Source organism: Thalassophryne amazonica, chromosome 4, assembly GCF_902500255.1.
Source record: "Thalassophryne amazonica chromosome 4, fThaAma1.1, whole genome shotgun sequence".
Lineage (NCBI taxonomy): Eukaryota > Metazoa > Chordata > Actinopteri > Batrachoidiformes > Batrachoididae > Thalassophryne > Thalassophryne amazonica.
The window spans coordinates 41,762,487-41,782,111 of record NC_047106.1 but is presented as its reverse complement, the minus strand read 5'-3'; the positions used below and the strand labels follow the sequence as shown (position 1 = coordinate 41,782,111).

Below are 19,625 nucleotides of genomic sequence, written 5' to 3'. Positions count from 1 at the left end.
TACACAGGGGTCAAAATTAAAAATGCTCCAATCAAATTGAAAAGTACACTACATTATTTTTCTGAGCATAAAAATTCCAAAAAGGTATAGTTTGGACTATCTAAAACAGCAAAAATGGTAACAAAGGTCAGTTTCAGTTTGTACAGGGGTCAAAAGTTAATGTTGCTCCAATTTTGGTAAAAAAAAAAAAAAAAAAGATGCAAATTATTAGCTGAGTTAACAGGCTTTTAAAAAGAAATAGTTTGGACCATGTATCATGCTTAGTTATCATGTTACAGGGTAACATATGTCACATGTCATAGAATCCAATGGACCTTAACCTTGTTTGACCTTTACTTTGGAGACCAAGCATTCAGCACTGTCAAAACTATTCCATTTATTAATCCTATTAGCTCAACCAGTAATTTGCATGACTTTTTTACCAGCTTTCATGAGATGACAGCTGGAATGTTCACCTCGTTGAATGGCACGTTCCAGCTTTCACCAAATTAAATATTTGTTGCATTGAAAGAATATAAAAACATTCATTATTTGTTTTATAGAACAGCTAAAATAGATCCTTGCCATTTAATATTTAACATTTAGCAGAAAAAGTGACTTACATTTTGATGTGCGTCACTGGTGCTTGACAGTCCAACACAAACTTTAAATAGGAGTCCAAAATCATTCCCAGTTAACTTGGAAAAACAGGTAGATAGTTCAAAAATATTTCTGACGATATAGTCCATGATGCCATGCACTGACATTGTGTACTTCCAAAAAAACAAAACAAAAAACAAACAAAAAAAAATAAAAGACTTCAGTCCAGTGAAAAATCACATCAGAAATTAGTCCAACTCTTCATCCTAACTTCATCCTCTTCATCCTAACAGCTCTTCATGCCTCCAGATGGCTTACAGCATAGTGGATTTGTTCGGGTTTTTGTGTGTGTGTGTGTGTGTGTGTGTGTGTGTGTGTGTGTGTGTGTGTGTGTGTGTGTGTGTGTGTGCGTGCGTGCGTGCGTGTGTTAGAAGAATTAGCACTGTCAATTAGCTCCTTCAAATCGTCGTCCGTCAGCAAAACAAACTCTGCCATGTTTAGCTAAGTGTCGCCCCCACTAGTGTGTGCGTGTGCAGGGTTTGCAGTGTACAAAATGTATGGAACCAAATTTGCACAGTAAATGGAATGCAACACAAATGGGACGAATGATCCATGTCACGTGACATACAAAGCACAAATCAAATGACAAGGAACCACTCAGCCGTTATATAAAACTTTATTAATCCTTTGGGAAGACTCCCTCAGGGAAATTGAGGCTCCAGTAGTATTGTATAGTAGCACGGGTAAGAAGCACACAGAGTATCAAAAGTGAAACTAAAAAACAATTTGCAAATATAAATACACAAATATAAATACCAGAAGTACTGCTTGCTACTGGTTTAATGGCTACAGTGTTCCTCTACTTCCCATACTCCTCCTCCCCCTGAGTGAGGAGTTGTACAGTTTGATGGCTTGAGGGACAAAGGAGTTTTTCAGTCTGTTTGTCCTGCACTTGGGAAGGAGCAGTCTGTGGATGAAGAGGCTCCTCTGCTTGCTGATGACAATGTACAGAGGGTGACTGGCATTGTCCATAATGTCCAGCAATTTGTCCAGTGTTCTCTTCTCTGCCATCGTCACCAGAGAGTCACCATTCACAATTCACCTAATCTGCATGTCTTTGGATGTGGGAGGAAGCCGGAGCACCCAAAGGGAACACACGCAAACACAAGGAAAACATGCAAACTCCACACAGAAAGGCAACAGGTGAGAAGCGATCCCACAACCTTCTCGCTGTGAGACAACAGTGCTAACCACTAATCCACCATGCTGCCTCAGTATCATTATTATTATTATTATTTTATATTTTTAAGCTTTACCTTTAACTGCGTGTTGTCACAGTGACGTAACATCGAGTGACACGGTGCAGCCATCTTTACTAAAGTTTGTGTACGTAAGACACAGGTGTTTCTTTAGATTGCACACATGCTTTTTCATTAACATATTCTAACATGGCCCCAATAAAGTACTAGCAGTGGACAGATTCTTGGTATTGCAGTATAGTGGTGAATCTATCATCTGCTGCTTTTGGCAGTAAACTATACATGACAATGGTATGTTTAAAAAAAGCATATCATAGGGAAACTCTATTGCTAAGACTACTTGGCAATAGAGCTCTGCCTTTTTAACTCAGTTGAAATATTTGAAATATTCATCAGCATTATGCGAGCAGATGTACAATGTAAATCAACAACATACTTTGTATGAAATGTGAGGAACAAATGTAGTGATAATCTGATTGGGGCTGCTAAAGTTGACTGTTAGCTGGAGTATTACATCTTCCAATCTCCTGGAGTCCGTGCTCTTTTCTGTCTTACACTGTTGTCTTGCTCAGAGTCAGATAAAATGAGCGCTTTCCTTTTAGGCCTGTTGGTGCAACTAATGACGCATCCATTTTTGGACATGATTGAACGTCAAAATGCCAGGACTCTGCAGAGATGTACTGAACAACGCTTTGTTGTAAGAATAATAAGAACTTTATTAATCCCAAAGGAAATTGTTTTACCCTTTGTCCTGGTTGCTATGGCATGCATTGCACTATGCGAAGAAAGTCTACCTTCTTCTTCTTTTATTTATATATATATATATATATATATATATATATATATATATATGAATGACCTGTTGACCTACACAAGTTACTTCACTTTAAAGAACAAAAAAGGAAACCTACTTATTTTTGCGTCATTGTCATCAATTGTTGCGCTTGTCCCTCTCCTGTAAAACTTAAACTGGCTTAAAGTCTTCATCAGGAAGTTTCCCAACACTTCTTACATAATGCAGCGCCACCTGTTAGTGCCACAAGTAGCACATAAAGTACTCCAATGTCTTTAGCCATTTATATCAGTACAATCCATGCTATTGACAATCACATAGTGACGCCTTTATTGTGGTCCAGCAGCGTTTTAGTGTGTCGTGTGTTACTCAATTGTTTGCCGTACCTGTAAATAATATTTTGAGGAAGGTCTTCCGCTTGTATTTTTATTTATTGCTGTAATATTGTTTCATATGTAACAAGCAAAAATGTTTAAAACAATTATCACCTTTAACGGCATGTAAGAATTAATGCTCAGTATCTCAGGTGTTTAGGCCATACAAATATGCAGCTTTGAAAAGTATTCCACTGAGTTGGTGAGTGTTTTTGGGAGTGCCTGTTGGAGTTGGTAAAGTATCCTGATGTACTGACTACAGACATAATTACCAAGTCGTAAACATGTGCAAACATGGTGTATAAGATATATAGATATGTAGCACTTTTCTTCGCAATGTGATTATCAGCAGAGCTTCCTGTATTTCTACAATTCAGAGATGTTGAAAGAATTATTTTGCTACAAGGGTTGACATTTGAGAGTGCTTAGATATAATCCCTAGATTGCATTTGCATCCAAGTTCAAATGCATTTATAATAAAAGAAAAACTTTCCACCTGAAATTTATTTTCTCCTCCGCTTGCTTGTATTGACAACCATTGAAATGAGACATTGCTACGATTGTCTCCTCAGCAGCAGAGACAGAGTTCTGTGTCCAGGAAAACACTTTGGTACATCACCTTGAAGGGTTTTCTTTTTTTTTTTTTTTTAATCTATGCATCTTTAAAAAGTAACAATACATCAGGTGAACACTTACTATTCCTTTCACCTGTTACACAATAAAAAGATACAGCTGTGGAGGCAAAATAAGGTAGATCATTATCCATGTGTTCAAATTTCAAACATGTTTATCTTGTTTATTTTGAATCTCCAAAAGCACAAAGAGGAAAACAGTTTCTTTTAGATTAAATTAGATTAGATAGAACTTTATTGATCCCTTGGGAAGACTCCCTCAGGGAAATTGAGGTTCCAGTAGTATTGTATAGCAGCACACAGGGTAAGAAGCACACAGAGTATCCAAAGTGAAAGTTTTGTTACAGTCATCTGGAAAATCCACACCAGGAACAGTTTTAGACTAAAATACCTTTCCTCCAATCACAAAAGATTATCACCTTCACTCAGCAACGATATTCTTGACATTTTTCTCTTTTGTACTTATGCTGTGAAACTTGAAAACACGTCTTGTCTGAATTCATCCCGTTGAATTGCGATTTTAGCACTTGAGTTAGTTTCTAAAGATTTAGCCAATGCTTCATAGACAGCATTATGAATACAAGGTTTTTGAATATTTTCAGTGAACAATTCTTTATTGTTCCAATGTTGGACTCTGCCAAACTCGTGAGCTTTTTAAGTCTTTCTCTGTGGGTCTATTGCTTTGTATAAAATGGCACTACCACAAAATTAAATATAAAATCTATACATTCCAGTTACTGTATAATAGCTCGACTTATTCCTTCAAATGTTCTGTCTACTCAGTTTATAATGTCTGCCTTGTAGTCTTAAAGGAGTTGTACTCTGCAAAAAATATATATATATATATTATCTGCCTTGAACAACGTTTGTGCTATAATCAGTATACTGGAAGCCACAACCCGCTAGATTTAGACATAAGTAATATATGGGAAGGAAGTCCATATCTGGACTCCTGGTTGCTCTGAGCGATACATCCTCAAAGGGGACGTGGCAAGAAACACCCCCATCCTTCCATTTAAAGTCACAGGCGCATAAATGATTTGTTTTGTAGTGATTTGAAAAATGAAGTTGTGTTACAATTATATTGTAACACAAATTCAGCTTTGTAATCAATAACACACGTGTTATTGTGAAATAAGACTACTTTAAAGAAAATGAAAACACTTTTTTCAAGCTACATTATGATGACCAGTAACATCACATTTAGAAAACTTTGTAACAGCAAATCTTCAAAAGTAAAAGCTATCTTAAGATAACTGTTAAATCAGAGTAGTACATCTTTAAGCATGATGATCATAGTTTCTGGTCGTCTTGTTTTTCTGGTGTGTGTCATTAAATCCGGTTTGTTCTATATTTTGTATTGTTGGTGGACAATGACACAGGAGAAATATTACTGCTTGATGAACATGAAATATTTTTGTCAGTGTTAACTTATTAAATGTCATCTCCTTCACAACAAAAGCATTCTGGAACATTTATTGCCACAAAAACTGTCAACGAAGGTTCCCAGTCATCTGGGTAAAAGATATCTAAAAGTTTACCCAGTAGAAACCAGACTTTTTGTTGCTTCTCAGAAAATTTCACCACTCAACCTGATGACTTGTTCAGTGACTAATGAAACCAGGCATTGTCGACTAAACTTTCAAATTGCCATGAAGAGCAGGTTACAAACTGACATTAAATCAGAACACTGGTGTGTTAAGTTGAGAATCCAGGTGATGTCACCATATTTACTGTATGTGCTCTTTTTAGTTATTGTCTCAGCATTTTACCAAATGTGTACAGCAATTCATTTCAAGTTACTGATTATTTTTTTGTGTGTATTTTAAGAAGTGGATCATTCTTGTGAAATTTATTTTCATTTTTAAATTTGTTGTCTTCTGTTTGTAAAACTACAGTATGTAGGATTTAGAGGGTGTTTTCACAAGCTTAGAATGAGCCCTTCCTATCTACATGAGATTGGGCCCCTCATGTTGGTACAGTAGCCCAAAAGGGACACACTTACCACACATTTTGCAGTGCTGCCAGAAGAAAAAAGGAGAGGAATCAGTGGTTACTCCCCTATACACAGGCTAACATGTTTGAGAATCCTCATTTTTCTGAAATGGAGAATCATATATATTGGTTATCACAACCAAAGACAAGGGAGCTTGAATCCTCTTTGGCGAAGAAGCAAAAATGTGAAAGGAAGAAAAATTGTGACTGCATAATGCAACCTCACCACTAGATGATGCTAAATCCTACAGATTGTAGCTTTAAACATGTGTAATTTAATCATTTGTGTAGCTTTTGGAATGATCTGCTATTCTACAGTTTCTGCTGGCTTTTTTTTTTTTACTTGCAGTACAGTGTTGTTGTGAGGGACCATGATTTAAAGGTGTCATTGTTCTCAGCAATAACACACAAGTGTGCAAAGGCTGCTCTTCATCATACTGTTTCATTTGCACCACTGTTGCAGATACGCAGAGGATTGCAAATGCAAGTGTATTAAAAATGAACATGAAGAAAGAAGGATTGTCTTGAATATGTCTTTGTCATATGTTCATATTTTATTGTGACCTTGCTGTTATTTTAATTCTGTGTACATCGAGCAGCAGGAGCTGAATCAGTGCGGTGTTTCTGTATGGCCTGTCTGAATAAATCTCATACTTTATAAAAAGATCAAATCTGACATTTATTTGTCCTTTTAAATATTTCAGTATGATATAAATATTCAATATACAGTTTGTCAGGGGTTTTTGTTGTGTTTTTTTTACTGTATTTTTCAGACTGTAAGTCTTGGCACGACAGCAGTCTGCAGACAATCACTGTTGTACTTGCAGTGAAATTTGTCTAAGTGCTCCACGAGTGTGGCTTTGGTGTGTGCACTGAACTGACAGGAGGTGTGGTTATGATGGAAGCGGCCGTGAAGATCTGTCATTCTGGACATCCCAGCTGGACAGCACGTACTGTGTTTGGACAGACATGGACTAACAACTGACCACTGTAACACGCGTGTCTGTTTGCTGTCATCAAGTGGACAAAAATAAATACATATATCACTGTGGCGATGGGCTGCAGCAAGCGAACGCGCGCGTACATGGACAGGCTGCCCCTAGGGTGAAACAGACTGTCAGATCATAACACGCAGCAGGCGATCTGACTAACATGTCACCCACGTGAGCTCTGTTTCACATGACGCAGTGTCAGCAGGACATGTGCAGGCCGGCTAGAGACGCGCCAGCAGATGTGGACATGAATGAGATGAGCAAACTGCTTCTCATTCGTGTCATTTCATGACTGTACGTCAGTAACCATGGGTCATCGACAGAGGAACAGACAGATCATATTTGTTTTGCTTGATAAGAGGGATTTAATACAATGCCCTGGAGTTGTACATATTAGCACTATGTGTGATGGGGCCTTAAGCAATAAAAAAGACAAATAAATAAATAAATAAAGGTGCCAATAAGATCTTAATATAAGTCTTTGTAAAAGACTGTATGCACGAAGCATCTCAAAGTCCTCTCAAAGAGCTCCTAACTTAGCCTAAAATTTCCTGGCAAGGAACCTTAGCCAAAGAGTGTCCCAGCAGGTGTCTGAGAGCAAGATGGAGACTGAAACTCCTATCTTAGTGTGGAGGTGGGGTTGACCCCGTTGCTAGGTATGACGTGGTCCTGTAAGATTTGTGCTTGGTTGTCACAGAAAGGGAAGGGGGAAAAAAATAAATGCACTCTGCGCTTCTGAATGAACAGTAAAACAACAACATCATATAGCTGCATTAAGAAATGCGTAATTGTGTAAATAATTTAATGTCATGATGATGATACTCAGCAAAATTAAACTGGAGCAATTGCCGGGTCGGTTGCAGAACTTGTAAATTCTTGTGCTGCAATGCATTATGGGAGTTCTGGGTTTGGGGTTTTAAATGTTGTTATTGTGGTTAGTTTAAAAATGTTGTTAGTGTTGTTGATTTATTGTTTTTGTAGTTCAATTGGTTTAGTGAGTTAAGTGTCACCATCTTGTCACCATAAGTAAAAGGTATAACGTGTTTGATGCCGTCCCTGTGTTGTTTTATCTGAAAAACAAGGCACTCTGCCTCCTAGTGGCAGAGTGCCAAAAAGACAAAAGCTCTCACTTGTCTTTCATTATGTCATGCAGCTCACCACAAAATAAGTTGTTACACAGCTTGAAAGATGTTTGAACATATCTCATTCACATGGCAATTATCTATTATCTCGTACATATTAAAAGTGCGTGAGTTTATTAATAAGTTCAATTGTAAGTACATAATATAATTGTAAATACATTAAAATTGCATGCATGACATAAGAAAGTGAAAACACTTATTTCCACTGTGGTCCATTTAAAAATCAAATGACAAAATAGAACTAATATTAAAATAAAATATCAATAATACTGATAATAATAATAAAATAATGATAATGTGTGTATGTGATGACAACAACCTAAACAATTTATAAATGCATTACGACAGTAAATTACCATAAAATAATTACGTAGTTCAAGTAGGTAGTGTGTTACTGACTCACTGTCATCTTACATATGGAGAATATCTGCTTCCTCTCTGTCTTTTCCACCAGGTTGTCTGCTTAAGACACTCTTAGGCTTCTTAAAAATCCTCCTCACTACTCTTACCAGTTTGGCACCTTAGGAGCTCTCTTAAGGCCTAAGGTGCTTTGCGGAAAACTTTCATGTTACCAAAGAAAAGTTCTAAGAAATGTCTAAGAATTTGAGAAATTCTAAGATTTTTCTTAGAACAACATCACTAGGAGTTATTATTAGCCTTAGGCTGCTTCGTGCATACGAGCCCAGAATAATAAAAACAGCTCATGTTTCTCATGTGCTGAGTGCAGCTCGTGTAAATAACGCTATAATATGAACATTAGTGTAAATGTAGCTGTGATTGAGGGAGGTGTAGGCGCAACATCTAATAATATTTGTAAATTGTGTCGGTAGCATGGCCCAAGCAGAGGGTCACCCCTTTGAGTCTGGTCTGCTTGAGGTTTCTTCCTCAAATCATCAGCAGGAGTTTTTCCTTACTGTAGCCTGTGTGCTTGCTCTGGGGGTTGGTAAGGTTAGACCTTACTTGTGTGAAGCACCTTGAGGCAAATTTGTTGTGATTTAGCGCTATATAAATTAAAATAAATTGAAATTGAAATATCAAAGGGGGGAATGGGGGTCAGAGATCACAGCTCAGGTGTCTTGTGGCACTCGAGAGAAACAAGTTGTTCTTAAACCTGGTGATTCTGGATCTGTGACGGACTGGAAACTTTAAATTGACCGTAGGTGTGAATGAATTTCTCTGTTTACACCGCTGTCCTGTCCAGGGTGTATGTCACCTCTTGCTCTATGACTGTTGTGATAGGTTCTAGGCCTCTGTGACCCCCCGAGTTGGAGTAACTGGGTATAGAATATATAAATGAACATATAAAATTGCATAAAGTTGTGTAGTAAGATTTTTCTAAGCAAAACTGTAACTCTAAGTATGTTTTTAAAGCACATAATAAGTCCATTTGCTCACAATGAAGGCAGGGTACACCCTGGACAGGATGCCAGTCTGTCGCAGGGCCACATATAAGACAAAGACATTCACACCTGCACACACACCCACGGTCAGTTTAAAGTGTCCAATTCACCTAATCTGCATGTTTTTGGATGTAGATGGAAGCCTGAGCACCCGGAAGGAACCCATGCACACACGAACTCCACACAGAAAGGCCCCACGTGGGGCACGATCCCATGATCTGAAGCAACAGAACCCTGCCTCACACCCTATGTCTGCTGGGAACCCCCCATCACCCTAACTGGAGTAAGCATGTATAGAAAATGGATGGATGGATTCTCACAGTGGAGGTACTCATGCTAATGTTGGCCCGTTGGCGTTGTGCTATGTGACCCAAGCACCTTATCAAGAAACATGAATAATGAAGTCGATTGTAAATCACTGCGTTTGATTGCTCCCCTTGCCTCAGGTCCTCAGGCACCAGAAGTATGTATCTTTTAAATACATTATAGATCTTACTGCTCAGTGGAGGGACTGAGTTCATATCAAGGCATTGACATTCCTTCTATCGCCAAGCTATGCCAAGACAGTGACACACACAGTTATGCATTTTGAACAGTCTAAATCTGACACTGAATTTCTTGTAAATCTATTTATTTTGGATGGTAAAGTTCACATCCATAAGTGCAAGTTTGCAAAAACATCCCCAAAACTTTAAAAATTTCTTGTCCGACTTTTGTGGATCTACTCAAACTTTATCCTTCATGAACTGTAAAAAAAAAAAAAAAGTACCAGAGCTTTGAAAATGTACAGTATCGGGAATTATTTTTTTTCTGAGGATTAAAACTGTTTTGTATTTATTTTCCTTTTCTTTATTTTTTAAAATAATTAAAATTTCCTGCTAAACCCCTCTTGTTGTTATTTTACACTTTGTAAAATTTCTGTGTGACTATGGCTATTTTCTACTTTTTGTACAAAGGATATTATTGAAATAAAAACATTTTAAAAAGGCAATGATACGGACTGTAATATTACTAAAATATGCAACACAATGACAACATTTACCAATAGGAACTGCAACTGTATATATATATATATATATATATATATATATATATATATATATATATATATATATATATATATATATATATATTCAACAAAAATATAAACGCAACACTTTTGGTTTTGCTCCCATTTTGTATGAGATGAACTCAAAGATCTAAAACTTTTTCCACATACACAATATCACCATTTCCCTCAAATATTGTTCACAAACCAGTCTAAATCTGTGATAGTGAGCACTTCTCCTTTGCTGAGATAATCCATCCCACCTCACAGGTGTGCCATATCAAGATGCTGATTAGACACCATGATTAGTGCACAGGTGTGCCTTAGACTGCTCACAATAAAAGGCCACTCTGAAAGGTGCAGTTTTGTTTTACTGGGGGGGGATACCAGTCAGTATCTGGTGGGACCACCATTTGCCTCATGCAGTGCAACACATCTCCTTCGCATCATTCGTGAAGAGAACACCTCTCCAACGTGCCAAACACCAGCGAATGTGAGCATTTGCCCACTCAAGTCGGTCACGAAGATGAACTGGAGTCAGGTCGAGACCCCGATGAGGACGACGAGCATGCAGATGAGCTTCCCTGAGACGGTTTCTGACAGTTTGTGCAGAAATTCTTTGGTTATGCAAACCGATTGTTTCAGCAGCTGTCCGAGTGGCTGGTCTCAGACGATCTTGGAGGTGAACATGCTGGATGTGGAGGTCCTGGGCTGGTGTGGTTACACGTGGTCTGCGGTTGTGAGGCTGGTTGGATGTACTGCCAAATTCTCTGAAACGACTTTGGAGACGGCTTATGGTAGAGACATGAACATTCAATACACGAGCAACAGCTCTGGTTGACATTCCTGCTGTCAGCATGCCAATTGCACGCTCCCTCAAATCTTGTGACATCTGTGGCATTGTGCTGTGTGATAAAACTGCACCTTTCAGAGTGGCCTTTTATTGTGGGCAGTCTAAGGCACACCTGTGCACTAATCATGGTGTCTAATCAGCATCTTGGTATGGCACACCTGTGAGGTGGGATGGATTATCTCAGCAAAGGGGAAGTGCTCACTATCACAGATTTAGACTGGTTTGTGAACAATATTTGAGGGAAATGGTGATATTGTGTATGTGGAAAAAGTTTTAGATCTTTGAGTTCATCTCATACAAAATGGGAGCAAAACCAAAAGTGTTGCGTTTATATTTTTGTTGAGTGTATATATATGGAAGGTGTGCCCAAACACTTGACTGGTAGTGTATATATACAATTTAGAAAACCTTTGGAGAATGTTTCTCAGTATTTACCTAATATCTATTCTTAGGAAAAACTAATGATTCAACAGATTAGAGCCACATTTATTGGCTGTCATCATAATTCAATATCTTATTTTTCAATTCATATTTCATAAGATATTTCATATCATAAGATGGTGTTTTGCTCTTATTGCATTGATGCTGTTCAGTTTTCGCACGTTCATCCTTGACACAAACAGCAAATGTCAGCTTTCCCCAGTTTGTGCGTGATTAAAATCACACGCAGCTGTTTGTCTTTCCTGCATTCTGCTGTATGCAGATGCTTTTAATTTGGCAAACCAAGACGGTGGCGGAAGACACTTAACTCACTCATGGTGACAGCAACTTAACACCTATCTAAACTGACTAAACCAACGAAAGAACAAAAACACAAATCAATAACACTGTTAAACTAACATGAACCACAATAACAATATTTAAAATCCCAAACCCCCATGGTGCATTGCAGCACAACATCCATTGTTCAATGGTTAGTAAAATTACTAATTTCTCCAAAGATATTTGTCCTATCTACTTTCTGTTTTTACAGTGTTCATCCTTGACCCAACATACATAAGCATAACAAACAGCAAATGTCAGCTCTCCCTGGTATCGGTGAGATCAAATCCATACACATGGACTCAGAGGCCACTTGGCTATTATAAACTAGAAATGTAGGTGTGTAATGGAACACAACATGGTTCAGTACTTTTTCCACTGTAGTGAAAACATGAAACACAACATTAATGATATTTATCCTATGTTTTCTTTCCAAATTGTTTAAATTTTCTTGAATTCTTGTGACATACATGTTTCAAAAATGAATGCAACTTATAGTCTGGGTTTTGGCAGCACGGTGGCTTAGTGGTTAACACTGTTGCATCACAGCGAGAAAGTCATGGGTTCAGTTCCTGCCCGTGACCTTTCTGTGTGGAGTTTGCATGTTCTCCCCGTGTTTGTGTGGGTTTCCTCCAGGTGCTCCGGTTTCCTCCCACATCCAAAGACGTGCGGGTTAAGTGGATTGGACTCTTTAAATTGTCCGTAGGTGTGCAAGTGGGTGTGAATGTGTTTGTTTGTCTGTTTGTGGCTCTGTGACAGACTGGCGTCCTGTCCAAGGTGTACCCCGCCTTGCGCTCTATGACTGCTGGGATAGGCTCCAGCCCCCCGTGACACTTAATTGGACTAAGTGATTGAAGATGAGTGTGACTGTGTGAGTCTGGATTTTTTTTTTTCTTGTGAGACCATTTTGATTCTCCTCTAGGAAGACAAGATCTTTGGTGGTCATCTCAGGTTTGACTGTCATCCTGCAGTAAGTTAGAATCAGAGGTCAAGGGTAATCAGAAAGAGCTAGCACTGGTGTCCCCAAATTCATGGAAGGCTGCACTGTAGCTTTTGAAGATTGAGCACAAATCTCAATGGTTTGCACAGCTGTTAAAATGACATGGAAACACTTTTCAACAAAAGTATCCATATTTAGACACCCTGCCACAGCGCAAACTGGGATGACCATTTACATTCCACAACAGAGACTATAACACCTGCTTTTTATATATTTGACACAGAGTCGTGCAAATGAATCATTTGTGATTCATTGAAGGCCACGTTATTTAATATGTGGTTCTATATGACCTTGACATTTGATTAGTTTTGTCCAAAATGTAACTACTACAACCATTGCACCATGTGTATGCTGTTTTGGCTTTGACCTTGAGTTTGATTTTTCAATGTCACCCAAAGTCAAAAAGTGACATATGACTTTATACTTAATTGGCATATCTTTAATCCTTTACAGCAGCCAACCCTCAACCATTCAACCAAGTCTGAGTTATTTCCTTCACAGGTGGATGGACGAACACACGGGATCAACATCCGCTGCCATGTTCAGGTCAAATAATAATAAAAGGGAGCACCATCTGTTACTATATTTTGCTAAATGTAATTTATTCTGCCATTCAAGTGAGTTTGTGTTCAAATATGTTTTCAGGTTTTACTGGATAGATTGGACCATTCATAATGTACAAGGAGGGGGTCACGAGATAGACCAGAATGGGTACGAGTAATTTCGTGGTACTGGAAAGAGAAAAACAAACAAACAAACAAGCAAACAAACAAATGTCACAAAGGCTGTATTTATTATTTGTCTTTTGGAATTTGATTCAGCAATAACTGAAAAACCGAAGCATCACAAAAGATACTGGGGCAACAAAATAAAATATACAAGAATGCAACTGGAGCGAAAAGAAGTTCATTCTACACCTAGTTATTGAATAACACCAAATAATATTCAAAAAGCAGGAAAGTCATCAGTTGAAGCACAGATTGATGTATATGTTAATTATAAGGCTTCCGAAGAATATTTATCAAAACCATCAGCTCATAAAAGCGTTTCTTTTTCTTCTCCTTCTACACGACACTCCAGTCAGGTTGGTGGCAGCAATACGACAAATCCACACCGTCAATGCATTGTAGGAAAGAAGAAGAAAAATTCTGCCAATCAAACACTGCGTAGTATCATAACGCGTCGATTCGTGCAAGCAGATTGGCTGCCTCAATCTTGAACTAAAGATTTAAATTTGTTTGGGTCTGCGTCAGAGAGCAGTTGTTTGGTGTTAACGCAAACGAATCGACGGACGAGTGGACGAAAATAGATTTGTTAGTTAAGGTCAGTCAGTCAGTCACATCTTAATAATAAGTAAACATCAGCTTTAATGATTTTTCGCGCAAAAATCTTGGACTTAGCTTACGCACATTTACGCTAACTCTGTAGTGCTAACGCTAACTTATCATCGGTTAATTTAAACTCGCTCGTGTGTATTTGTTTTGAGTTTAACCACATATTGTTTGTTTGCGACACAGGCATGTAAAATGGCCATTAACTTGTCTGTAAAGGCTCTGCTCTGTTGGGTAAGTCAACTGTCACACGTTTGTATTTTTATTTATTTATTTTAAATCTGCAATTGTTTAAACATTTTCTGTTCTATGTTACTGCAAAGTTAAACTATGTACCTGAAGTGCAGCAATAAGTGTTTCCTATCTGTCTATCTATTCATTCATTTATTTATTCATTCATTCTTACAGTGACTTTGCATGTAATGCACTAAAACTTACCTTTGTGGTCCACAACAAGGTAACAATAATTGCATTAACAGAAGTAAGTCCCTTCGGCTGCTCCCTTGTTTGCACTTGGGGTCGCCACAGCAAATCCAAGGTGGATCTGCATGTTGAATTGGCACAGGTTTTATGCCGGATGCCCTTCCTGATGCAACTCCACATTACATGGAAAAATATGGCAGAGGTGGAATTTGAACCCGGAACCTTCTGCACTGAAACCAAGTAACTATCCACTATCATGGATAGTTACATGACCTAGACTGGCCAACCAGAAGCACTACATTATGAGGGTAGGCTGAAAAGTTCTAAGGCTCCTCATGAAGGAGTAATGCATTAACTGCATTATAGTGAGCCTTAGATCTTTTCAGCCTACCCACGTATGAATAGAATTTTACATTGTTAATACAGATAGTTACACTCTTGTTTCCATCTAGTTTTTGATTATTTTGTTAATGCCTTAACAAAATATTCAAAAACTAGAAAGAAACAAATTGAAAACAGAAAAACATTATACTTACAACAATTAAAAGTATAAAGCTGGCTTGTAAACAAAAACTAGACAACACGAAATAATAGTGTAAAGTGGATTTAAAATTGATACGGAATAAAAGAAAACACTTAACGACTATGGGAATTGAGAACTGAGATTTAAGAGTGTAACTATCTGTATTAACAATGTAAAATTCTATTCATAATGTAGTGCTTCTGGTTGGTCAGTCTAGGTCATTTAACTATCCATGAAGCCGGACATCATGTGACCTGCTTAGCAACGCGGTCGATATTTTTTAATGAGTGAAAACACAGCAAACCTCTGTGTTTTGTAGCAGTTTGTGATACTGGAGCTGTATCGCTGTCTGTATAGTCAATTAAATGAATAAAAATTGAGACCTAAAGCAAGTGACAATTTTCTGCTGTGCACAGAATAACACTGCCACCTGTTTTTAATATCTCTACTCACGTTTAATGGGTTGGATGCACTCACTCGTAAAACAAACCTACTGTAATGCAAGTTTGACCAGTACAACTCAGATTTAAATCTTTCATTCAGACTTGTCGAATCAGTAATAGCTGGAGCTCTAATCAAAGCAGGTGGTCTGCAATTTATTCATCAACCTCCGTCAAAGGTACACTTGTGCAATGCTCATGCTGTTTAATCAGCATTTTGATATGCACCCCTGTGAGGTGGGATGGATTATCTCAGCAAAGAAGTGCTCACCAGCACAGATTTGTGAGCAATATTAAAGAGAGAAACAGGTCTTTTGTGTATATAGAAATGTCTCTATCTCTATTTTCAATTTCAATGGAGCTTTATTTACATGGGAAACATGTTTAAATTGTCAAAGCAAGTGTTAAGAGTAAAAATTAAGTTCTCTCTCCCTCTTTTTCTGCCTCTTGTTTGCTCTGTCTCTTTCTCACTGTTTTCTTACTGCATCAACTTTGAACTTTTTGGAAACACAAAGCATTTCAGCTGTAAAATAACCCGTAAATTTCTAGCTGTATCACCAGCGGCGCTCATGCGCATAACTCTGGATTAATACTTTTAATCCAGAGGATTTTACTTGAAATTTTTTCCCATTCAGTGGAGAGAGAGAAAGGGAATCTCTGTTCAGCTGCGCTCCGAGGTGCAGCTTCATACCCTTGGGATGTTGAAGTGGCTGATTTTTCAGTAACAATTCAGTTCATTTTTTTGGAAAATCCATGCTTGGCTGCATAGAGCATTTGAACCCGAGAGCCGGGCAGAAATTTGCTGTTATCCATGGCTTAAAACCATCGACTCTCTGCGGAACAAACGGCTCGCCTTCAGCTCAGAAACCTCCCCCTCCTCCCGTTCAGCAGTAAACAGAGCAGAAAGCAGGCAGCACAAGAGTTTTCACAGATGTGGTTTCTCTTCAGTATCAGAAAATCCTGCAGCTTGGATCAAGAACTTCCAATCTGCGAATTATGTCTGTATTGGGTTCCAATACCAATCTGGGGTCGGATTGGCCCTAATCCTAGTTTGTCATTTTCAGTGGTTTTGTGTGCATGCAGAGGCATATTTCTTGAAACAGTAACATGTTTATGGAACACTTCTTGAAAACTACAAAGAATAAAAATTGCACAGGGAAAGTTAAATTTCTCTATGGACAGCGTAATAGTGTCTGCAGAGAAACTGAACTTTCCCTATATTTAAGTGCTGTCATTTTGGTCAGATCTTGTTGCTGGCGTGTGTGGTTTTTTTTTTTTTTTTAAGTGATGCTGCTTTGACCAGAAAATTCACTATTAATACAGTGTAATGTCTCACATTGTGACGCCGTCTTTTTACAGCTCAATGGCACAAAAGTGAGCGACCAACCAATAAATATTTATGATCTACAAGATGGAAGACTTCTGCTGAAAGTTGTTCACAAGCTGTGAGTGCCAAGAGTATCAGCAAATCATGTATAATAATATCTTTGATTTAGCAAAACTAAAAGATAGTCTTTTGTGGTGAGTGAGAGATGTTATTGGTGTATATATATCAACTATAGTAAATTTTGTGTTTAGGCATATATCCACCCTATTGTGTCTATTAAATGAGGAAAAATGGCAACAAATAGCAAATATGTCCATGTTAGAGTGTCAAGTCTGTTTAAGGTGGTTTTAAAAAAATCATTACCTGTACATACAGTAAAGAATTAAATACAGTTCATCCAGAGTAGAAGTACTTGGTACAAATAAATATAAATGTTCATAAATAAATTCAAACATTTCTATAGGTTTTTATTTATCTCCCCCCCCCTTCAGTCATTAACAATGTTAGGGACAACAAATCATTACTCACTCATTCTATGTGGATATACAAACAAAATTTGCTTTGAGGAAGTACAGTTTTGTGTGTGTGTGTTGACTTTCTTATGACTTTCTTTTTTTGCCTGTTACTTCAGGAAAAAGGAATCCAGCCCATACTTGTGCGAGTTAAGTGAAGATCGGTTAAAGCTTCTTACAGACTTTATTGAAAGTGAGTTAATTGAATCTTTTCCTTTTCAAACAAAAATTAATATATGGGTTTGTGTAAATGAGCTTTGCAGAATATGTACAATCTCAAAAGGTCCATGTGAAGCTGCATTTGTGGTGGATGGTCAACAAGATGTCAGTCTGTTTGGTGAACCTGGCATTGAGGACATTTATTTTTCTCGGTTTAGCAAAACCTGTTACACTTGTGCAGCAAACTCTCCTCAGTGATGAGAGAAGAAATGTGAACATGTAGGAATTAAGCTAAATTGTGGTTGACCCTGCTGGGTGTAATTTTTTATTTAAATTTTTTTCTTGAATGGCACATGGTCAACAGAAACAAGATTATTGCCTCTTAGTTTCTAATAAGAAATTGTAGCTGTTACTAATCTCTAGTTTGTTCTAATTAGGAGACTGCAGGTTTAATGCAGACAAAGGTGTTTCATTATCTTGGGACTGCATAAGAAATGGCATCAACCTCACAATAGAAATCTCAAAGGTATTTTGAAACATAAAGACATGAATGTGATTGCAAAAGTGAGGAATTCTGAGCAATCTCACTTTTGCGATTAATTCCAGGTCCTCCTGCTGCTTGTTTACCATGACATGATGAATGACCGCTGCACTCTGGACCAGTTGGAACCTGAAGTGGAGGTAAGAGCAGAGGTATTTTTGATATTAGAATGTTCTTTGACACCTTTTTTTTAAGTGTCTCATTCATAACACCCCCCCCCCCCCCTTAATGTTTTTAAATTCTGTGTAAATTTATCCCTGTGACTCCTTTTTCTATTTTAGCGAGAGATTGCAAACCTAGCTGCCTGCTATGTGATGGAGAGTGACGGCTCTGTATACTTCAGCAGTGGAATTGATGCTTATTTGGCAAGAAGAAGTATGGCACAAATTTGTACTTCAGTTGTCTGACATTTCATGACCAACCATTATTGTCACACAAGGGTTAAGGTGTTTGACTGCTAAAAACCTCTAGTTTTAACTTTTGTCTTAATGACTGTTAAATGTGTAAAAGCACATCTCTATGGTTTTCAGATGTGCCAGTCCCACGTGAGGCATTCAAAGCATCAGCAACGTCGTCTACATCCACTTTGTCAACCACTTCAGCTGTTTCTTCATTGTCAGATGATGAGTCCCCTGTGTTCAGGCACACCCCGAAAGTCAAGTTTATGGATATGGAAATTGTGGCTTCTTCATCAGTCAGGTCTCAATGTGGATTGTGAATTTATCTGAGACGTGCTTATTATAGTCCTCAAATGTGTGATTGGCTGTTCTATTGCCATCACTAAAATCTGTTTAATGGTGTAATTATCACAATCTTTTGTATGTCGTAATTTTTTTTTTAAAGTAATTAACAGCTTTTATTATTATTTACTAATGTGGCCAGTTTTGTGCAATTATCATCGAACTTATAACTATGTAATATAAAAGTTATACATTACTGTTGCTGGAGATCAACAAGGCGAATCAGCTCATCTTGGTGTCTGATAAAATGGAACTGGTGTCAGGAGTGTTCGGCTGTGGCCTTAACTAAAATTATGAATGAATTTGACTTATTGAATTTCACAAGTATGTAACCTTGCTTCATGTGATTTTTATTCCCTCACAGTGCATCGCCCCTCCAGGATATCATGAACACCCCGAAATTTCAGGTGAGGAAAATGCAGAGGCAGCTGATGAAGGAGAGAGACTACAGAGATGGTTTGGAGCGAGAGCTTGCGAGCAAGGTTGCACTCGTTGCACGGAGAGGTATCAAATTTTTTTTGCATAGTTATTGTTTTCTTAAACAAAGCTTTCGTTTACACTGAAGTGATGTGATAACGGCATTTGATGAAACATCCTACTGTCACTGTTTCTATATTTGTTTATGTTGCTGTGCTCTGGCAAATAGACTTTTTTTTTCTGTCATGTTTGTTCTTTTCAGAGACCCATATTAACCAGCTACAACACTGTGTAGATAAACTGAAAGAAGAGCAGAGTGAGCGAGAACATATTGCCAGGGAACAAATGAATGAACTTGAAACCAAGAGTAACATGCAAGTACC

General features: G+C 37.9%; 1 protein-coding gene and 1 long non-coding RNA gene across 2 annotated transcripts in view; one reads left to right on the top strand and one right to left on the bottom strand.

Annotated features, from left to right (window-relative positions):
- Positions 1-1,989: 1,989 nt before the first annotated feature.
- On the bottom strand, positions 1,990-8,051 carry LOC117508107. The gene is made up of 3 exons (XR_004559986.1): positions 8,037-8,051; positions 4,245-4,248; positions 1,990-2,433 (listed from the first exon to the last, which is right to left on the bottom strand). It is a non-coding gene; the product is annotated as an uncharacterized LOC117508107 (long non-coding RNA).
- A 6,026-nt stretch (positions 8,052-14,077) lies between these two features.
- The window catches only part of numa1 (nuclear mitotic apparatus protein 1), a 57,263-nt gene continuing 51,715 nt past the window's right edge, over positions 14,078-19,625 (top strand). The window contains exons 1-10 of the mRNA XM_034167757.1: positions 14,078-14,152; positions 14,347-14,394; positions 16,906-16,991; positions 17,505-17,578; positions 17,982-18,070; positions 18,151-18,225; positions 18,367-18,460; positions 18,616-18,784; positions 19,190-19,329; positions 19,505-19,616. Of these exons, the coding sequence (XP_034023648.1) occupies positions 14,356-14,394; positions 16,906-16,991; positions 17,505-17,578; positions 17,982-18,070; positions 18,151-18,225; positions 18,367-18,460; positions 18,616-18,784; positions 19,190-19,329; positions 19,505-19,616 (878 nt within the window). The 5' untranslated portion in view covers positions 14,078-14,152; positions 14,347-14,355. The remainder of the gene's footprint in view (positions 14,153-14,346; positions 14,395-16,905; positions 16,992-17,504; positions 17,579-17,981; positions 18,071-18,150; positions 18,226-18,366; positions 18,461-18,615; positions 18,785-19,189; positions 19,330-19,504; positions 19,617-19,625) is intronic.